Consider the following 17,563-nt stretch of genomic DNA (forward strand, 5'->3'; position numbering starts at 1 on the left):
CCCGAGTGGCTGGGGCATGAATCACGCAATGGGCCTGGGTGGAGGCTATTAATAAAATCGGGACCCAGCTGGGTCCCAAAGATGTGCACCGGCACCTTCCGAACTCCTGGGAGTCATGGATTTGGGCAGGCCTAAAAATAAGCAACCAAGAGCTCTTAACACAAAATGCCGCCATAAGATCAGGAATCCGATTATGATCGTTGTTCGGGGCTCGCCTGTGCCTCTGCCTGTGCGCCAGCCGATTCAGAGACGATTCAGAATACCGATCCGATGCCAACCGGTTTGCCAGCTGTGTGAACCAGGCGGCAAACGAGCGCTCAGCTGCTTAACTTTCGCTGCCGGCGGTTTCTTGTTCTTGGCAGCAGCAGCAGCAGCAGCAGCAGCAGCTAAAAAACCAACAGCGGCAAGTGCAGCGGCTCGCACAGCCGAGCTGAGCTTCTTGGCCGGGCTCATATAAAAACGGCTTTTGGCGCGCGTGCTTAGCCAGTTGAAGTTGCAGATTCGAAACGGAAACGCGCGCGTGCGCCGCCAACGAAATCGATCAAGTATTTGGATTTCGAATTGGATTTTTACGCCGTTTCGGTCATATTCTGAATCACTTGGAGTGACACACATAAGGCAAGGTCGCGGAATAGTACATTACCCAAAGTCAATATGGAAGGCCAGGCCAAGCAAGCGTACTTCGTCAATGAGGCATTTAATCACGAAGAGCCACCGCAGGGTGGAGGTGCAAGTGGAGGTGGAGTTGGAGGTGGAGGAGACAATCTGCATCGCCGGAAAAGCGGTGGCAACAAAGAGCTGCAGCTGGACATGGGTGGCCTCAAGAAGGGCCAGGATGTGGCCGGCAGTGATCCACCCAGCATGGACTTTGACGACATACTCCCCCTGATCGGGGAGTTTGGCCGATATCAGAAGTTGCTCTTCATCTGCATGATCCCCTTCTCGTTCTTCGTGGCCTTTGTGTACTTTTCGCAAATATTTCTCACCTTGGTACCCGAGCAGCATTGGTGTCATGTTCCCGAGTTGGATGGCTTGGATGTGGAGGCCAGGTAAGATCAGTTCGGCTTAAAGAAAACCCCATGGCTGTTCCCCCAAAAGAAACAACGCATTGGTTTTCCCTCGAAAATCTAAGAAGCCAAGGGAAAATACAAGACAAGGCAATTTTGGCACCATGGCTCGGTTATGGCATCCGCGGTTGAGCGCGGCTTGACTCGGTAACTCACGTAATGTGCCATAAATATGCAAATGTGTTGTGTATACTACTATAGTAGTTGATTAGTGGCCACCACACAATGTGTGAAGTGCAGTAGTCGTCGACGTCGCCCTAAGTGCTAAACTTTAATGAAGACTTTGCGGCTATTCAAATGATCATGAGTCTACTAACAGACAACGTGAATCAGAACTTTATGATTGCCTACAGCTGTGGGTGCTAAATAATAATAATGACTACCTTAATGTTAGTTACGGTATGTGGTAACTATCCTATCAGTTCTTTGATATAATGGCTTTAAAATGTCAAGTTTAATATAGTGTAAAAATTAACAAATATGTATTTTGTTAAAAATCCGTTAAGTTGACTAAAAAAGAGACAAGACTTTAAACAAAGACTATGTTTCAAAATTTAAATAAATATCTTCTTATGGTAAAAATATTAATGATATACAAATTAAAATAACCAAAACATTCCTTAAAAAATCAATAAAAGCTTTGTCAAAACAAGACTATTAACTTAACCTTAAATTTTAACCAACAAAAAATTAATTTTTAAATATTTCATATTTAAATTTTCTTTATGTCCCATTTTGAAAAGTACAAATAAGAAATAAACTTACGCAAAATTAATTAATAATTTTCCTTAACAAATGTTTCTAAACAAAAAAAGAAGTATAACCATAATAAGTAATAAATTCCGTTTAAAGATCTAAAATAAACTGAAGTTCAAATATCAACAAGTTCAAGGACACTAAAGAGATCAATTAATTTAAAGAAAAAGGTGAACAATACCAACAATAAACAATAACCAAAGTCAAAAAGTTAAAAAAATAAATGTATTTATCTGCTCAAAACTACTCGACTCACCCCCTTTCGAATAATCTATTCAAACAATCCCCATCCGGAAGTGTTATTATTGTGCGTAAATGGCAATCTGAAATATGCGGTTCCGTTCAAACTTTCACAAAAAAAAGCAATTGATCGATCACTATAACTAACAACCAATAGTACCAATCACCTTGGAATCGAAAGGCTAAGGCTAATACCGGTTAAGCCTGCCATCTTGTGTGTGTTTGTGCTAGCCCAAACTGGATAATATCGTATTAGAAGAACTGGCCATACGAAAAGATTTGGCCCGCTTTAACCCCCATTCCCAAATTCTCGATTCTACTAGTCAAATTATATAAAGTATTTGCAAAGTCTTAAAGCGTGCAGCGTGATTTGAATTGAACACGAAAAACGTAAAAACGAAAAACCAAAACGAATGAAACGTAACGAAAACGAGTGTTCTGACCAAAGTCATTAGAGCCAAGTTGGCATAGAACGGCCAGTCGGGGCGACCTTGGGCCATGATTGGGTTTTCCAGTCAGAGCGGCGGCTTAATAAGGCAAAGAACCTTACTGCGAAAAACGTTCATCTGTATAATTGCCGCCCTGCCCACCGTTGGTCAGTGGCAAGGAGAGCGTTTTCCCCAGCCGCCCAGTGGGTGGTTGGGTGGTGTGGCGATTTGGGGAGGGGGGGAGCAGTTAGATAAGCCAAGTTGGCCGGCCAAATTATTTTAATTAGCAGCAGCACAGCGTGAACGTTGCGACAACGCAGCAGGTAGCAGCAGCAACAAAATACAGGTAGCAACAACCACCATCAACAAGACTAATGTTGTGTGGCGGCGATGATGTGAGACCGCCGACTTTACGACGAGCTATGGCCTAGTAAATCGCATTTTAGAGACTCTTTTCAGTGCTTCAGGACAAGCTGCTCAGAAATACAAATTCCTTTTAGAATTAAAATCAATTATTTTAAAGAATTACAGCAGTAATGCTATTTAACTTATATTTCAATTGAAATACAAGCATCTCCCTTTGTATTATCTAATTAAATGCATAAATAATTATGCAAATAAAATCGATTAGTGTCTAAGTTTGCTCTCGGATTAATTGATAATTGATTTTGTATGAGCGATGCATCTCGATTCTTGATTCTTGAATATATTTATAAACTAGAAGAAACTGATGGCATTATAAAACTAAGATTGGGGCTTAACACATTTTTGCTTATTAGGTTAAAAATGTCATTATTCATTTTAAATATTCATTTTATTTTGTATAATTAGCTAATAACTGCTTATAAGTCATTTTAAAATGGCTTAAAACGTCAGTAAACAAAGTTTAATAAAATAAACTTAGCTATAGATCTTAGTCTCATGCGAAGTCAAGTTAAGTTATTTATTAAAATAACTGCAGGTACATAAATACAGATAAAAAGTGTTGCAAAAACTATGGCATAACATGAATTTATAAATACCACAACGATTATAAACGAAATGCAATCAATCTTTGTTTGTAAGCCAAAGCAAACACTTTAGTCTAACCCAAAATGGAGCAGATATGGACAGTTAAAGTGTATCCGAAAACGTTTAAGACTCCAACCGCTTTTTCGAGTGCCCCTCAAGATCATGATAATTAAGTTGTCTCGCATGTTTATTCATGTAAAGATATACATACATACATATGTTTATACTTCTGTTGGCTGTGCGAGTGCTCGCTGCAGAAGTGTTGGCCATGGCTTAGAGCAGCGTCTGAGAACTGGAGACAATTCCACACGCCTGACCCTGGATAAGTTAATTGCACTGACCGAAAAACAACCGCTTTTTCTCCACCTTTTTCCCAGACTGGCGCTTTCCATACCCATGAGCAACGGCGAGTACAACAATTGTTACATGTACGACGTCAACTACACGGAGCTACTGGCCCAGGGCAAGGTGATGGCCGATCCGAAGTGGCCGCGGGTCAAGTGCCGCCACGGCTGGTCATATAACTTCACGGAGATCCCCTACTCGACGGTGGCCACCGATCAGAACTGGGTGTGTGACGACGCCGCCCTGCCCACCTATGCCCAGTCCATATTCTTCCTGGGCGCCATCGTGGGCGGCCTCCTCTTTGGCTGGGTGGCGGATCGCTTCGGACGCATTCCCGCCCTGATCGGCACCAATATGATGGGACTGCTGGCCGGAGTGGGCACTGCCTTTGTGGGCAACTTCTGGCAGTTCGCCGCCATGCGATTCTTTGTGGGATTCGCCTTCGACAACTGCTTCACCATGATGTATATCTTGGGTGAGTTATAAAGTTAATTATTGTTATTATTATTTTTGAGTGGTTTCAATCCAACTCGCCTAAAGACTTTCTTTTTTTAAAGTAAAATATTCAAACTATTTCTAATATAGAAGGGAAAAAATTAGTTAATTAACAATTATTAATTCTTTTGCCAAGATAAGGTATTAAGTTTAATAGGAAAAATAACAAAAACTAGCTGAACTTAGGTCGAAAACAGTTTGTTGTTAATCCCAATGTGATTAATAGCTGTCGAATTTAATTTAAGATAATTGTCCGTAGTTTAAGCCATAATAAATGTGATAGTTCTAGGCGATTAACTTAAATTGGTTTTTATACCTTTTTTTTCTTCATAGTTCTCGAGTACGTTGGTCCCAAGTACCGCACCTTTGTGGCCAACATGTCTATAGCCATATTTTTCACTGGTGCCGCTTGCCTGCTTCCCTGGATTGCGTACTTTTTGGCAGATTGGAAACTGCTGGCCATTGTGACCTCTGCTCCGCTTCTGCTGGCCATATTCACCCCCTTTGTTGTGCCAGAATCAGCTCGCTGGCTGGTCTCCCAGGGAAAGGTGGACAAGGCCGTCGGAATCCTGAAGAAACTGGAGAAGGGCAATGGTCGCCAGGTGCCCGCTCAAACATATCAGATCTTCGCTGACAGCTGTAAGAGGATGCGGGAACAGGAGGCCCAGAATGGCAACTACTCCGTACTGGATCTGTTCAAGTCACCACGACTGCGACGAACCACTCTGCTGCTCATTGTCATCTGGATGGCCATATCGCTGGTCTTCGATGGACATGTGAGGAACGTGGGCTCCCTGGGACTGGACATCTTCTTCACCTTCACCTTGGCCTGTTTCACGGAACTGCCTGCGGATACACTGCTCACGGTGATCCTAGATCGCTTTGGGCGTCGTTGGCTGGCCTGCAGCTCCATGGTGCTCAGTGGAGTGTTTAGTTTGCTGGCCACTGTGGTGCCCGTCGGCATTTACTCCGCCGCATTGGCCATCATGGGTCGCTTCTTTGTGAACATCAGCTACAACATTGGTCTGCAGTGGGCGGCGGAGGTGCTGCCCACTGTGGTCCGGGCTCAGGCGGTGGCCTTCATCCACATCATGGGCTATGTGGCCAGTATCATTGCTCCGTTTGTGGTCTACCTGGCAAACATCTCGCAAGCTCTGCCATTGATCATACTGGGAATTTTGGGAATCATTGGAGGTTTGTTGTCGTTGCTGCTGCCTGAAACCCTCAACCACGTCCTACCCCAAACCCTAAACGATGGCGAGGAGTTTGGACGCGGTCAGAGCATTTGGGACTTCCCCTGTCTGGCCAAGCAGGTGGACGACGATGAGGAGGAGAAGAAGAGGAACGGCGACGTGGAGGAGGTGCGATCTCAGGCTTTCGTCAGGGGAACCCAGACGGGTGCTTCTCTGAATGCCTCCACGGGTGGAGAACTTAGATCCAGCATTCTGCGCAGATCGATCAAGTCACGCAACTCCACGAAGCTGTAGAGGATCATCTCTATGGCCAAATACTAGGTAGCCTATTGTTATAGCAGCCAATTATCCGTAGCTCTGCCTTGCATTTTTAGCATCAGATATCAGATAGCCTCTAAGTGTCGTTATAGACTTTTGTGATACTAGAAATAAGACATTCTATGCGTCTCTTAAAACGATTAAATAAAGTAAAAAAATTAAACAAAATTAAAATGCAGAAATCAAGCAAATAATTTATAAAAACTTTTACTTATACGGGCAAAATAAACTGAGGTAAAAAAAGGTGAAATGCATGTAGATATCGCTACATTTCTGAGCACTCGGTTCGTATTTAATTTAGATTCGAACCCCGAAAAGGCGTAACGTTATAAACTTTTAGTGGACACAAAGCGAAAATACCCATTAAATAATAAAGCAAAATCATTCAGCCAAATTTGAACACACACCATTAAGTTAGTGGTTGCCTTTAGAAATAGGACTCTCATGTATCTTTGTTAACAACTTATGTACAAGTTGATAGTCATTTTTGTTTTTCTTAATAACCAGATCATGGACAAGTAAAATATGTTTGTCTATTTAATCTTAACTCATAAGCAAATGCTTAACAAGTTTTATACAAAGTATGCCCCACCGTTTATGATCGTTGTGTTTTTCGCATGTGCAAAATGCAATTAAACGTTGTATGCATTTATTGGCACAAGGGTCAACAACCAAATCCGCATGCAAACATCGGATTGAACTACAAAAAACGCCGATTTGCCACTTACCTATAAAAGCAGCGCCCTTTTGAGGGCATCCCACCAGTACGGCCAGAATGGCATCTTCCTTCGCTTGGCTTGCCCTCGTCCTGGGTCTCGGAGTCACTGGCGCCTTGGATTATAATATCCAAGTTAATAGCAGCAAACTTCTGAGGGTTCTCAATGCATCGGCTCCGGTTCAAGAGCTAAAATACCACATCGATGTCTGGCGAAATGAGGAAACTTTAGTTGCCGTAGAAGCCACCCTGGAGTCTGTCATTCGCTCGGAAATCGGAGGAAATTGGGAGCGGGGCTGGCTAGTCCTTCAACTGGCAAATCAAGCCAGAACGCCGGAGCTAAAGGAGGCCATTTACAATGCTCTCTGGAAGGAGCTGCAGCAGACCACGCAGATCTACGATCCAGCCAAGATCCTGGAGTTTCATGAGCAACTATCTCTGCATACGGATGTGCCTCAGGAACTTTTGGAACTGATCTATAGTGCCTTTATCAACCGCAGTGCCCAGTTGTTGGAGGCTCCGTTCCACACACGCAGTCGAGAGGCCACCTTTCCATTGGTAGACTCACTGTTGCATCGCCTAACTTTCAGCACTTTGGATTATCTGAGGGACATCCTGGAAGCTCTCTACGATGCCGTTTTGGCCCTGGAAACGCCATTGAGCGTGGTGGAGCGGCTGGGCAACTTTTCGACCAGTTTGATTCAGTTGGCAGAGGCTAATCTTCAATTACTTGGCAGGGAGGAGCTGAAACGTGGTGATCCGCAGGTGCAGCTAGCCGTGCAGAGCAACCTCAGAAACTTACTGGAACATCCTCATTTCGAGCTGCAAGTGCCGTCCTCTCTTCAATCAGAAATCTACAAACACCTTCCCCGGGACGAGCAAATCATGTACACCGCTCGTAAGGTTTGCATCCGCAATGTGACCGATGCAAATTCGTATATTTACGAATGCCCGCAGACGTATTTGATATGCAGCAATGCAAGAGATCCCAAGAAGGCTGCCTATTTCATTCAACGTGGACACAGCAACGACAGCCGCCCGCAGTTTGCTTTCTTCAGCGCTTTTTGGCGGAATCGCTACATCCTCATGGAACCGTCCACAGCAACTGCGACCAATGCCAGCCACTCCTCCATTACCAAAAACGTGTACAGCCGAACCGAGATAAACTGGTGGCGAGTGGTGTACGGAAACGGCGGAATTTCCTTCTACGATGCGGCCACTGAGAAATCCGTTCTGTGCGGCGGAGATCCCTCGCACTGGGATAGCGGGGAACACCATGTTTATACCCGCCACGCATCCGAGTTTTCTGCTCATCAGTCGGAGTGCACCTGGAGCCTGGAAGACTGCAGCGATGCCGCCTAGCTAAAAGAGGAAGGGAAAGCGAGTGCAGCCTTTATAACATCCATAAATATTAGCTATGTTTATTTTGACTAATAAGGCACATGAGAAAATCATCCAACTACCTCTGCTTAAAATCCCAGGGTATGCACACCACGCCATCGGTCAGTACCGAATAGTAGTGGGTTATGTGGAGTTTGCATTCCTGCAGCTGCTGCACTTGCAACTGAGATAGATCTCTAAGGGCTGCTATCATCTTGTCAGGGGTGATGGCGTCGTCTTTGGTTAGGGAGTGCAGCTGCAGCTGCTCCACACACAAGTCCATTAGCTCCTGTTCGACGTGCTTGTCCTGGGCGTACTTCTTCATGCGTTCCCTGGCCAGTTCCATGTTAACGCTGATGAAGTCGACGAGTATGGAACCCGGACAGGTGGCTGGTGTGATGAACTGACCCGTGGGGCTGACCATAAGTGGCCCCGCCTCCGATTCCACCACGATGGTGAACTCCTTGAGCGTTTTCGGCCACTCCGCCGGGTATTTTTGTTTGCCTATGTAGTCGTTGAGCGAAGTGGTCACCTTCATGAGGTAGCTTGCATAGCCTCTGGCCTGCTGCTTGGGCATAAACTTCCGCCGCCCAATCTGAATGTCAAGTAGAACCTGAGCAAGTGTCCGCTCATAAACGGGCACCACCTTTAAGTAAGCATCATGGTGCGGAATGTTCTTGATGAAGTCAATCCAGGTGTTGAGCACATCGCCGGTGAAGAGCATCACATGACCCTCCAAACTAATGCCCGTAAAGGGAGCAAAGACCACAATGCGTCCTTTTAGAGGCGACATTTCCTTTAAGTGGGTGTTGGCCAAACGCTCGAGGGTCTTTAAACAGCCACGATAGTGTTCGATGTTCCAGCCGCACTCGTAGCGCGCGTCCCGCAGTTCCAGCTTCTGCACCAGCACTTTTTGCAGCTTGTTGATCTCGGCCTGCAGATCCGCGGTTTCCTTGGCGCGCTGTCTAGCCTTGTCGGCGTTCTCCTTCAACCAGGTGGTCAGTACTGGTCGCATGCTGGCCCGCTCCTGGTTGAACAAAGTGGATATTAACTTGGTTTATAAAGGATAACACTGGATCTACAAACATTCTTCAGCTGAGATTCAAAGTCGGCAAACTCCGTGTCGTAGTGGTAGTCCTGGCTGGGCTTGAAATCCAAGCTGGAGGTTTTTTGCGGCTCCGGCTGAGCCTTGATGTTCTTCACATACTCCGTGGAAAGATTGCAGGACTCCAGAAGACCCTGAATAAAGGTCTTGGGATCCCGGGTGCTCTGCCAGTCCGTGCGAATCTGGATGAGCTTGAAGGAGTCCCGCTTGTCGGCATCTGAACTGGTGCGCACATAGAACTTTAGCACCTGGTTGTCCCCACTGCGCTGCCTGCGTTCATACAAGGCCTCCAGGTGCTCGCTCAGCAATTTCAGGGAGTTCTCGTTGGTGTTCCGCTGCTCAGGATGCTGGGCAAAGAAGTCCGGATGCACAGCGAAGTAGAAGGGCCTCAAGGCGGTAGTGAGGTCTGCAAGAGATTGGGATCACATGATATTTATCTGCTTGTTTTGGCATGCAAACCCACTGACCTTGGTTCAGCGATCGACGCAGACACAGGAAGTGCCGCCTGCTGGTGACCAATTTCCGGATCTTGGAGCCCAGCAACACAGACATTATGTAAGCGGCGAGCAGAGGCACAACCCTGCCCCTCGTCCAAATTGTCCAGCATACGGCGGCAACTGCTGTGGACTCAAACTTTGAGATATATTAACTCCTGATCTTGAAATTATGAAATACGGTGAGACCGTTGTGCGATACGATTAAAATTCTTTGCTGTTACGGTATGGGTTGTGGCATCTTAGCTGTTTTTCGGCCAAATTTGGCTAGTTTTTACCAACATTAATTGCAAATAATAACTTAACTTTACTTTATGAAATGTTGAATTAACTTTGCAGTCATGATCACTATGATGTTGGTTTTGAAATATCATCGTAATGGATAAGCGTAATTTAAGATCAAATACCAGTTAACATATTAAATTAGAAATAACACCCACCTTTAATTTTATATTGGACACATTTGTTGGAAAACATTTTTGTAACATCAAAGTTTTCTAAAAAGTTTATTGTAAAATACCATTACCACAAACATTAACAATTTTTAAGCTTTTTTAAAGCTAAAGTTATGCTTTAGGTTTGGCAGCACTATGTAGTGTAAGACCGCCGATAGTTTTCGGTGTGACCAGCTTAACGACAGAGTTCCGCATTGTTTACCTCGCTGGCTATAACACCTTAGCTAAACTCCAATTATTGTAATAAAAATAGTAAACAAATCTATTTGAAACATGACTGCTGTACCGCCCCCTTCTAACATCTCCACACTGATGCCCCTGGGTAAGAAAACCAAATGAAAATCCGGAAATCCACAGCTGCTAACTTTTGCCGGTTTGCCTGGGGTTTCTTGCAGAATTGGTGGACAAATGCATTGGCTCCCGCATCCACATAATCATGAAGAACGACAAGGAGATGGTGGGCACCCTCCTGGGATTCGATGACTTCGTGAACATGCTCCTGGACGATGTTACGGAATACGAGAATACGCCCGATGGCCGCCGCATCACCAAACTGGATCAGATTCTGCTCAATGGCAACAACATTACAATGGTGGGTTACTATTTTAGTTTAAAAAGTTTATTTATAATATCTAACTGATTCATTGCAGCTGGTGCCTGGTGGCGAATTGGCGGAGTAGCAAGGTTCCATTTGTAAACATAAATACAATTGTAAAATATCAAAACAAGAGTTTTAATGTGGAATTATGCATATGTAAATGTACAGAGGTATGTTACGAGCTAACAGTGGTGAAACGGTTAACAGAAAGATTTTAAAAAGCGGCTTAAAAGAAACTAGAATATTTAATAAATTTTGAAATTTTTAAATTGTTAATAGAAAATGTCGTGCAGTTAAGTGATTTAGACGTTGGGTAACATTAAATTTGAGTTTGAAAGAAGCTTTAAAATTAAGAAAAGCTGTCCATTATTAATTAGTTAGAACAGATAAATTATTAAGTTATGATAGCTAATTATGAGACTTAACAGATACTAAGTGGTTCTGTAATGACTAAGTAAATGGAAAGTTTAACTTGGTTATCAAAAGTACCGGTTCAGTTTAGAATTGTAGACCAAGCAACCCCAATTAACTTATAAAACTTAAAATATCACTTCCTCGTCAAAAGGTAAAATTGAAATTGATTTAAATTTAATATTTAGGCCCTTTCCGTAAACATTTAACAGCGATTTATTCTCTGGCGGGTATGCAAAGTAGGCGCATGCGCCTAACCCCCAAAAACACAGGTCTCAGCGATACAGCAGTCAACATGTGCCATAAATATCAACCGCTTTTCCCTGCTGGCCGTGCGTGTGGGTGCAGTGTGCTCTCCGCAGCACCGTTTTGGGTTCTCCCGCTTCCGTTCGGCACCTCCAACGCTCAGTACGGCACCAGACTTGGACGGAAGTGGAACAAACGAAGCGGAAACAGAGTCACGCGACAACAAAACCGAACTCGAATATGGAAAAGTTTTCCCTTAACAAATGTAGCACTGATAAACGCAGTTCGGAGTGAACTTCATGAATGGCCATGACTAATTGCAGCCATCCAACAGCACCAGCAGCATTCGTTGTGTGAACTCCAATGGTGGAGGAGGTTACCTCTTTTTTTTCAAACGAAAGATTTCACTACTTCGGTATCTCTGTATCTGTCGGTGTCTCATTTGAGCGGCTCGAATGATCCGCCTGTAATTATGATTGCGTGAAGAAATCAATACGAGGAGGATGGCCAGCAAGCCCATGAGCACCAGCTGCCAGAGCATTGCGACGGCGGCCAGCAGTGCGGCCACCACGGCGGCGGCGGTGTCCATCTCGGCCTCCAATGCCACCTCCGTGGGCTCCCTCATCGCCGCCGCCTGCCTCCAGCAGCAGCAGCAACATCCCCACCAGGACCAGCAGCAACAATATCCCCAGTCCCAGCAGCAACACCTCTATCAGACCCATCAGCAATCATCGCACTATGTCAACGGCACCGGCAGTCTGGGCAGGCTCAAGTTCCACAAGAGTCTCGATGCCAGCGACGAGGAAATCGAGTATGCGCAGGTATGTCCAAGTGGCCAAGTATCCAACTGCTGGGCGGAATCGTCTCAAAGTGAATCCAATTGTGCCCCACACTGAGTCATAATAATGCGACAAGGTCCTGCAGTGCTGGCTCAATTGAATTTGCCTTGTGGGTGGTGGTGGGTGGTCGGTGGTGGTTGCTGGCGTTTGCTGGCCTGCTTGTTGAGTGGGTGTTTTGGGGGTGGTTTATGCCACTCGGCTCCCATCTCGCTGCATTTGATGCCCCCTCAGCTGTTTAACCTCCCGGCCGGGTCGTTATGCATAGTTTACGCTTCGCCAGGCAGCCTCAACAGCCGCCAACAACCGCCGTCGTCGATCAAGTGTTAATAATTCAATGCCCCGGAAATATTGAATGTATCATACACCCAGGGATTAGATGAGGCCCACAAAGGGCCGTGACTTTGGCCCAGGCAATTAGATAAATTAACCAGTTGGATTAATTTATGGATAGCTGAAAGTTTGGGGGGCTGTAAATACGCATGCCATACTTTTCATAGCTAAATAGTAAAAATGCAAAGTTCATGCTAAAAAAGACACGAAAGCCACTTTATTACAAATAAAGAGGGTTTCAGTTTCTTTTACTAAAATACCAAAAAATAGGAAAAGAAATTTTAAATTAAAAGGGTGTTTAGTGGTATTCGTTTTTCTTTATAACTCATTTCGACGGTTTTAAATTATATTATCTATTCATGATGAATGAAAGCCTTAACAATTTCATTTTAAATAAGCACTGTATTTTTATATATAATGCCATACAATTTGCTCTTTCTTGCCCATGGCATTATGGCCGGCGGGAGGTCTATTGCAAAGCCTTTCAAGCCAGTTATTACGGCCCGGACAATAAAGGTTTAATGAAAGAGCAGTGCGGATTATCTCTGTAGATTGCATGTTGTTTCAGAATTTCTTCTGGGTTTTCTATTTTTAAAAAATAAAACGATAAATTAAGTTTTTAGTAACAGAAATTTGTATTTCAAATTTAAAACTTTTTTTTTATTTGTCATGTATTTCACTGACCCTTATAAAATTAAAAAAAATAAAACTAATCCTCCCCTTCATTGTTTTTTTTATTTTCTTTATGGGTCATAGCAAAATGTTTATTTATTTAACTCTATTACTAGCGTGCTAATTTATGGGAAGGGTCCATGCGATGTTATTTTGTCCGCACCTGTATTTGTGGTTGGTTTGCTTTTCCCTTTCCCCGTCCGCTTTCTTTTCGGGGGGCAGTGAAAGTGTTGCCTGCTGGGGGCTTCATCCTGTATTCATAGAAATGCTTTCAATAAAACCAGGAAAAACAGTAGGGGCGAAGGAATGGGCTTGGCAAACATCATTTTGATGGTTTGGCTTGCACCACCACCACACCTGGCGGCTATTTGGTGTGCCACATTGCTCAGACTAGCAAATACCCGGAAGTGCTAACGATAGTTTAGCATACAAGCTTTTCACTTTCACCGCAAATCAACACATTCCTTTCACAGAAAAAGGGTATTGCGAGATAATAGTCAGTATGCCCTGGATTCTCAAAAATATTCACTAAAAGAAATACAAGATTATATTTAAATTTTCACTTAAAATAAGTATATATGTATATAAAATGACTATCAAAGAGGAACAAAGTCACTTCAATTAAAAATGGATTAAAAATGGATAATATTATGTTGTATTTCAGCTATCTCGTTCCACACATATCCTGGGACGCCATAAATCGGAGCGTTTTCTGGCTTCCAATCCCGACGAGGATCGACGACGCCGCACCATAATTGTGGAGAAGAAGAACAACTCATATGGATTTACGCTGCAGAGCTATGGGATCCACTACAAACGCGATGAGGAGCTGGAGATGATTACTTATGTGGACTACGTGGAGTACGGTGGTCCGGCCTATCGTGCTGGAATGCGTGAGGGCGACGTAATCCTATCCATCAACGGCAAGGATATGGAGAAGGCGGACCACAAGACCATCGTCGAGTTCATCAAGCAGTGTGACACCAGGATGCGGATGGTCGTTCTCTTCGAGGATTGTGTGAGGAAGGTAGAGTATCGTTTTAGAAAATATAGCTGAAGCTATACTTTCCCGAAGTATTTCCCCCATCGTGTACATTTTTGAAAAACATATTTTCCCCCAGGTCGATCTTCACATGCGCTATATCCAACTGCAGAGCCTGTTGCAGCAAAAGATGAACGAGCTGGAGAGGGTTCATCTGAGGGAGCGGGAGCTGCTGGAGGGCAAATGGAAGACGCACAGCTTGCCAGCCCGGAAGAAGGCTAATGCGAACACTTCACCCAGCGACGGGGAGGGTGTCTCACCCACTGAAGTGGGTGGTGAAACGGGCTTCTATCGACCCGCCCTCTCCACCGAGGATGTGCCAAACATGGCGGCCCGCCAGCAGGCTGTGGGTGGACCAGGAATCATACCACCTCCCGCTCAATTTATGCTCACCTACCACTACCTGGATCCCACTTATCGGTACGTGCTGCGACCCACCCACGGCAGCTCAGAGGACTACATAGATGGCCTGGGTCTCCAGAGGAGCAGTAGTGATCACCAGCAAACCGCACAGCGTTATATCCTACAGCGAACCGAGTCCGTGGATGCGAATTCGATGACTCAACCCACAACCACGCCGCCTACTCAATATCACAGCACCACTGGCGGATCGGTAAAGCCACCGGCACCACCTCCTCGCACTTGTGAGAAGCACAAGCCACCAGCAAAGCCCCCAAAAACGGAGAAGGAGAAGACCTCCGGGAAGCATATTCATGTGGGCCATTCGTGCAATCCCTGCTTGGGTCACTTCCGATGGAAGTCGGCCGAGAAGTCGGCGGTTCCAGCGCCAGATAATGTTAGCCTGGATGCCTATGATCTGGCCAGTCCCTGCTGCGATACGCATTGTGTGCCATCAAGGAGACGCCATCGCCAGCACAAGGAGCACACGCATAAGCACAAACATCGGGAGAGGGAACGGGTGGAGGGCAAGGAGCAGAGGGTCCGACCCAAGTCCACATCCCACGCCTCACCCAACGCCAATGGAGGAGGAGGAGGAAATGCAGGATCTGGCCATCATCACCACCATCATCATCACCACCACAGCCACGAGCAGCAGCAACAACAACAACAGCAACAGCAGCAACAACAACAGCAATTGCAGACAGTTCCCCACCATCATCACTATCCCCACCAGGTGCAGAATCCCTGTCAGGTGCAATCCCAATCTGGTAGCACCCGATCACGCTACTTCGACTTGGCCTCCGGATTGGCCAGCCATTGCAGCTTGCATTCCTGCACCTCAAGTGAGTTTGCCCCAGGGGACACCGCTTCGTATACCACTTCCATCAGTACGGATACATTGTTCTGGGATCCCAAAAGCGAGACGGGTCAATCCCGACAACACTCCACAAAATCCAGGCAGTCCTACGAACAGCAACCACAACAGCAGCAGCAGCAGCAACAACAACCACACCATCAACAACCGCACCACCATCATCATCATCACCAGGGGGAGTACCACCAACGCTATCATGTGACCGCCAATCAAATGCAGCCCCCGCAGATCTATCCCAATGCCATAGCTTATGTTCAGAAACCCAAATCCTGGGACAATCTCGCCAACAAGGCGGGCTATAATGTCGGTTACGGCTACCTTGACACGGTGGCCGTGAGGCCAGCCATTAAAATGCAAATTGCCCAGCAGCGCCACTCGATGCCGCGAAGGAATCCGTACGGCAGATACTCCACCTACGGAGATGTGGAGAACTATGCCCCACCGCCCACCGAGTTTGTGGGCGAGCTGACCACCACCACAACCACCACGATTACGGCCAAGTCCACGGAGGAGCTGCTGGCCGCCTGCGATTGCTTGAGCCCCCAGCAGCAGGCTGCTATCAAGGCTGCCCAGTACCAGCTCAGCCAAAACCAGAAGCTGACCCACCAGAACTCCTGCCAGATGGGTTACTACTCGCATCTGCCGCGGCCCACCACAGATGTGGGCACCTCCACCACCAGTCAGCAGGTGCACGGGGCAGGAGATGTCCAAACCACGTCGGAGGCCACCAGGTTGTAAAGTGGCAGTAAAAAGATACAACTAGGAACCGTCTCAAGAAGAATAAGAGTGCACTAAGAGTTGTAGTTTAATCGAATAGCCCTCGGCTTTAACAAGTATTCATTATATGAGTTAAAAATTCAAGCAAGGTTTTTAATAAGTACTGAATTAAATGAGTATGGATGAGATAAAGAATAGGGGAATTGTTGATATAAGAATTGGGTTGGAAAATTTAAAATTCACGGAAAGAATATAAAAATTCGAACACAACTAAATATTTTATCTATTTCATTGAACAGACTATCAAATTATACTTAAAATTTTATAAATTATTTTCACATAAAACCTTAAATGATAAATTGTAGCAACTATTAAGCCAAAGAGTGAAATATTTCTTAATTAATTAGTTTAGATTTTGGCTCTGGGAGTAATAAAATATTTAGGTAATCCATATTTAGTCAATGGAACAGATACAACTTATGTCTTTAACTCGAATTTAAATCTGTACTCATTTAATTCAATGTTAAGTCAAACGCTATCCCAATGACTAACTTATCCACTCATGAGTGCACTCACATTCAGCTCCATTCGCGTCTTAATAACCGAACATCGAAATCATTTGAAATGGTAACTAAAGCCAAATTTTAAACATATAACTCAAACAGACAAAAATCAGCAAATAGCTTAACTACTCACATATATATATTGTGAGTTTCATAGACGTAAGAAAAAAATGTAGCATCCAAAAATCACAAGACAATACACAGAGATAAGCCCAAAAGAAGATACTTCTAAGAGTAGATGATTCAAAATTATTAAACCTTAAGATCCATACAAATTAAACTTGTAGCCATCTTATGTGTATGAAACTCACTTTATATATACGCGATATAACTAGGACGCATTGACGTTTAGATTTTTGGATTTATTGAAAGACTGAAAAGCCATGCGCATATTCCAAATGAGAGAAAAATCTGGCGTCTTGTAATGATAGTTAGAGGATTATAAATATCTGTATAAGCCGCATAATAATATGGTTACCTATCATGCAACTAGATACTGTTTTACATGTAGCATATACACACACTTAAGCATATATATTTAATGTATACTGTATCCGAACAATGTAATTTATTTCATTGTGATAGTGAAAGAGCAGGCACTAAAAACCGCAACAATTTTAGTCGCATTTTTATCAAGCAACCAACCAAATATGATTTAAAACGCTTTTATGTAATGCGAAATGTAAATGTTATTGTACTTCATGTAATGCAATAAAACTCAAGAAATGTGTTCATGTAGTGTGACCCTTAGAAAAATTAGAAACCAAAACATGAGTTTTCAAAAGTTTAGAAATTGTTTTTTTAGAGTGAAGTGACTAAGGCTTTAAGTGAATATGGGGGAACAGGGGTCCCTTGGTGAGGATCTTG

At 44.5% G+C, this 17,563-nt stretch overlaps 5 protein-coding genes across 5 annotated transcripts; 4 read left to right on the forward strand and 1 right to left on the reverse strand.

Annotated features, from left to right (window-relative positions):
- Nucleotides 1–493: 493 nt before the first annotated feature.
- On the forward strand, nucleotides 494–6,021 carry LOC108142386 (beta-alanine transporter). The gene is made up of 3 exons (XM_017266221.2): nucleotides 494–1,049; nucleotides 3,880–4,322; nucleotides 4,676–6,021. The coding sequence occupies exons 1-3, from the start codon at nucleotides 655–657 to the stop codon at nucleotides 5,827–5,829; spliced, it is 1,992 nt and encodes a 663-aa protein (XP_017121710.1). The 5' UTR covers nucleotides 494–654; the 3' UTR covers nucleotides 5,830–6,021.
- Nucleotides 6,022–6,426: 405 nt separating this feature from the next.
- Nucleotides 6,427–8,022, forward strand: LOC108142389. The gene has a single exon (XM_017266224.2). The coding sequence runs from the start codon at nucleotides 6,629–6,631 to the stop codon at nucleotides 7,928–7,930; it is 1,302 nt and encodes a 433-aa protein (XP_017121713.1). The 5' UTR covers nucleotides 6,427–6,628; the 3' UTR covers nucleotides 7,931–8,022.
- On the reverse strand, nucleotides 7,970–9,736 carry LOC108142387 (T-cell activation inhibitor, mitochondrial). Its single transcript, XM_017266222.2, has 3 exons — nucleotides 9,521–9,736; nucleotides 9,035–9,459; nucleotides 7,970–8,975 (listed from the first exon to the last, which is right to left on the reverse strand). The coding sequence occupies exons 1-3, from the start codon at nucleotides 9,603–9,605 to the stop codon at nucleotides 8,028–8,030; spliced, it is 1,458 nt and encodes a 485-aa protein (XP_017121711.1). The 5' UTR covers nucleotides 9,606–9,736; the 3' UTR covers nucleotides 7,970–8,027.
- A 445-nt stretch (nucleotides 9,737–10,181) lies between these two features.
- On the forward strand, nucleotides 10,182–10,727 carry LOC108142311 (U6 snRNA-associated Sm-like protein LSm5). Its single transcript, XM_017266063.2, has 3 exons — nucleotides 10,182–10,324; nucleotides 10,398–10,594; nucleotides 10,653–10,727. Exons 1-3 carry the CDS (start codon nucleotides 10,276–10,278, stop codon nucleotides 10,680–10,682), a joined length of 276 nt encoding a protein of 91 aa, XP_017121552.1. The 5' UTR covers nucleotides 10,182–10,275; the 3' UTR covers nucleotides 10,683–10,727.
- Nucleotides 10,728–11,333: 606 nt separating this feature from the next.
- Nucleotides 11,334–17,459, forward strand: LOC108142852. Its single transcript, XM_017266920.2, has 3 exons — nucleotides 11,334–12,078; nucleotides 13,763–14,125; nucleotides 14,220–17,459. The coding sequence occupies exons 1-3, from the start codon at nucleotides 11,761–11,763 to the stop codon at nucleotides 16,152–16,154; spliced, it is 2,616 nt and encodes an 871-aa protein (XP_017122409.1). The 5' UTR covers nucleotides 11,334–11,760; the 3' UTR covers nucleotides 16,155–17,459.
- Nucleotides 17,460–17,563: the final 104 nt, after the last annotated feature.

Source organism: Drosophila elegans, unplaced genomic scaffold (genome assembly GCF_018152505.1).
Source record: "Drosophila elegans isolate 14027-0461.03 unplaced genomic scaffold, ASM1815250v1 contig_208, whole genome shotgun sequence".
NCBI lineage: Eukaryota > Metazoa > Arthropoda > Insecta > Diptera > Drosophilidae > Drosophila > Drosophila elegans.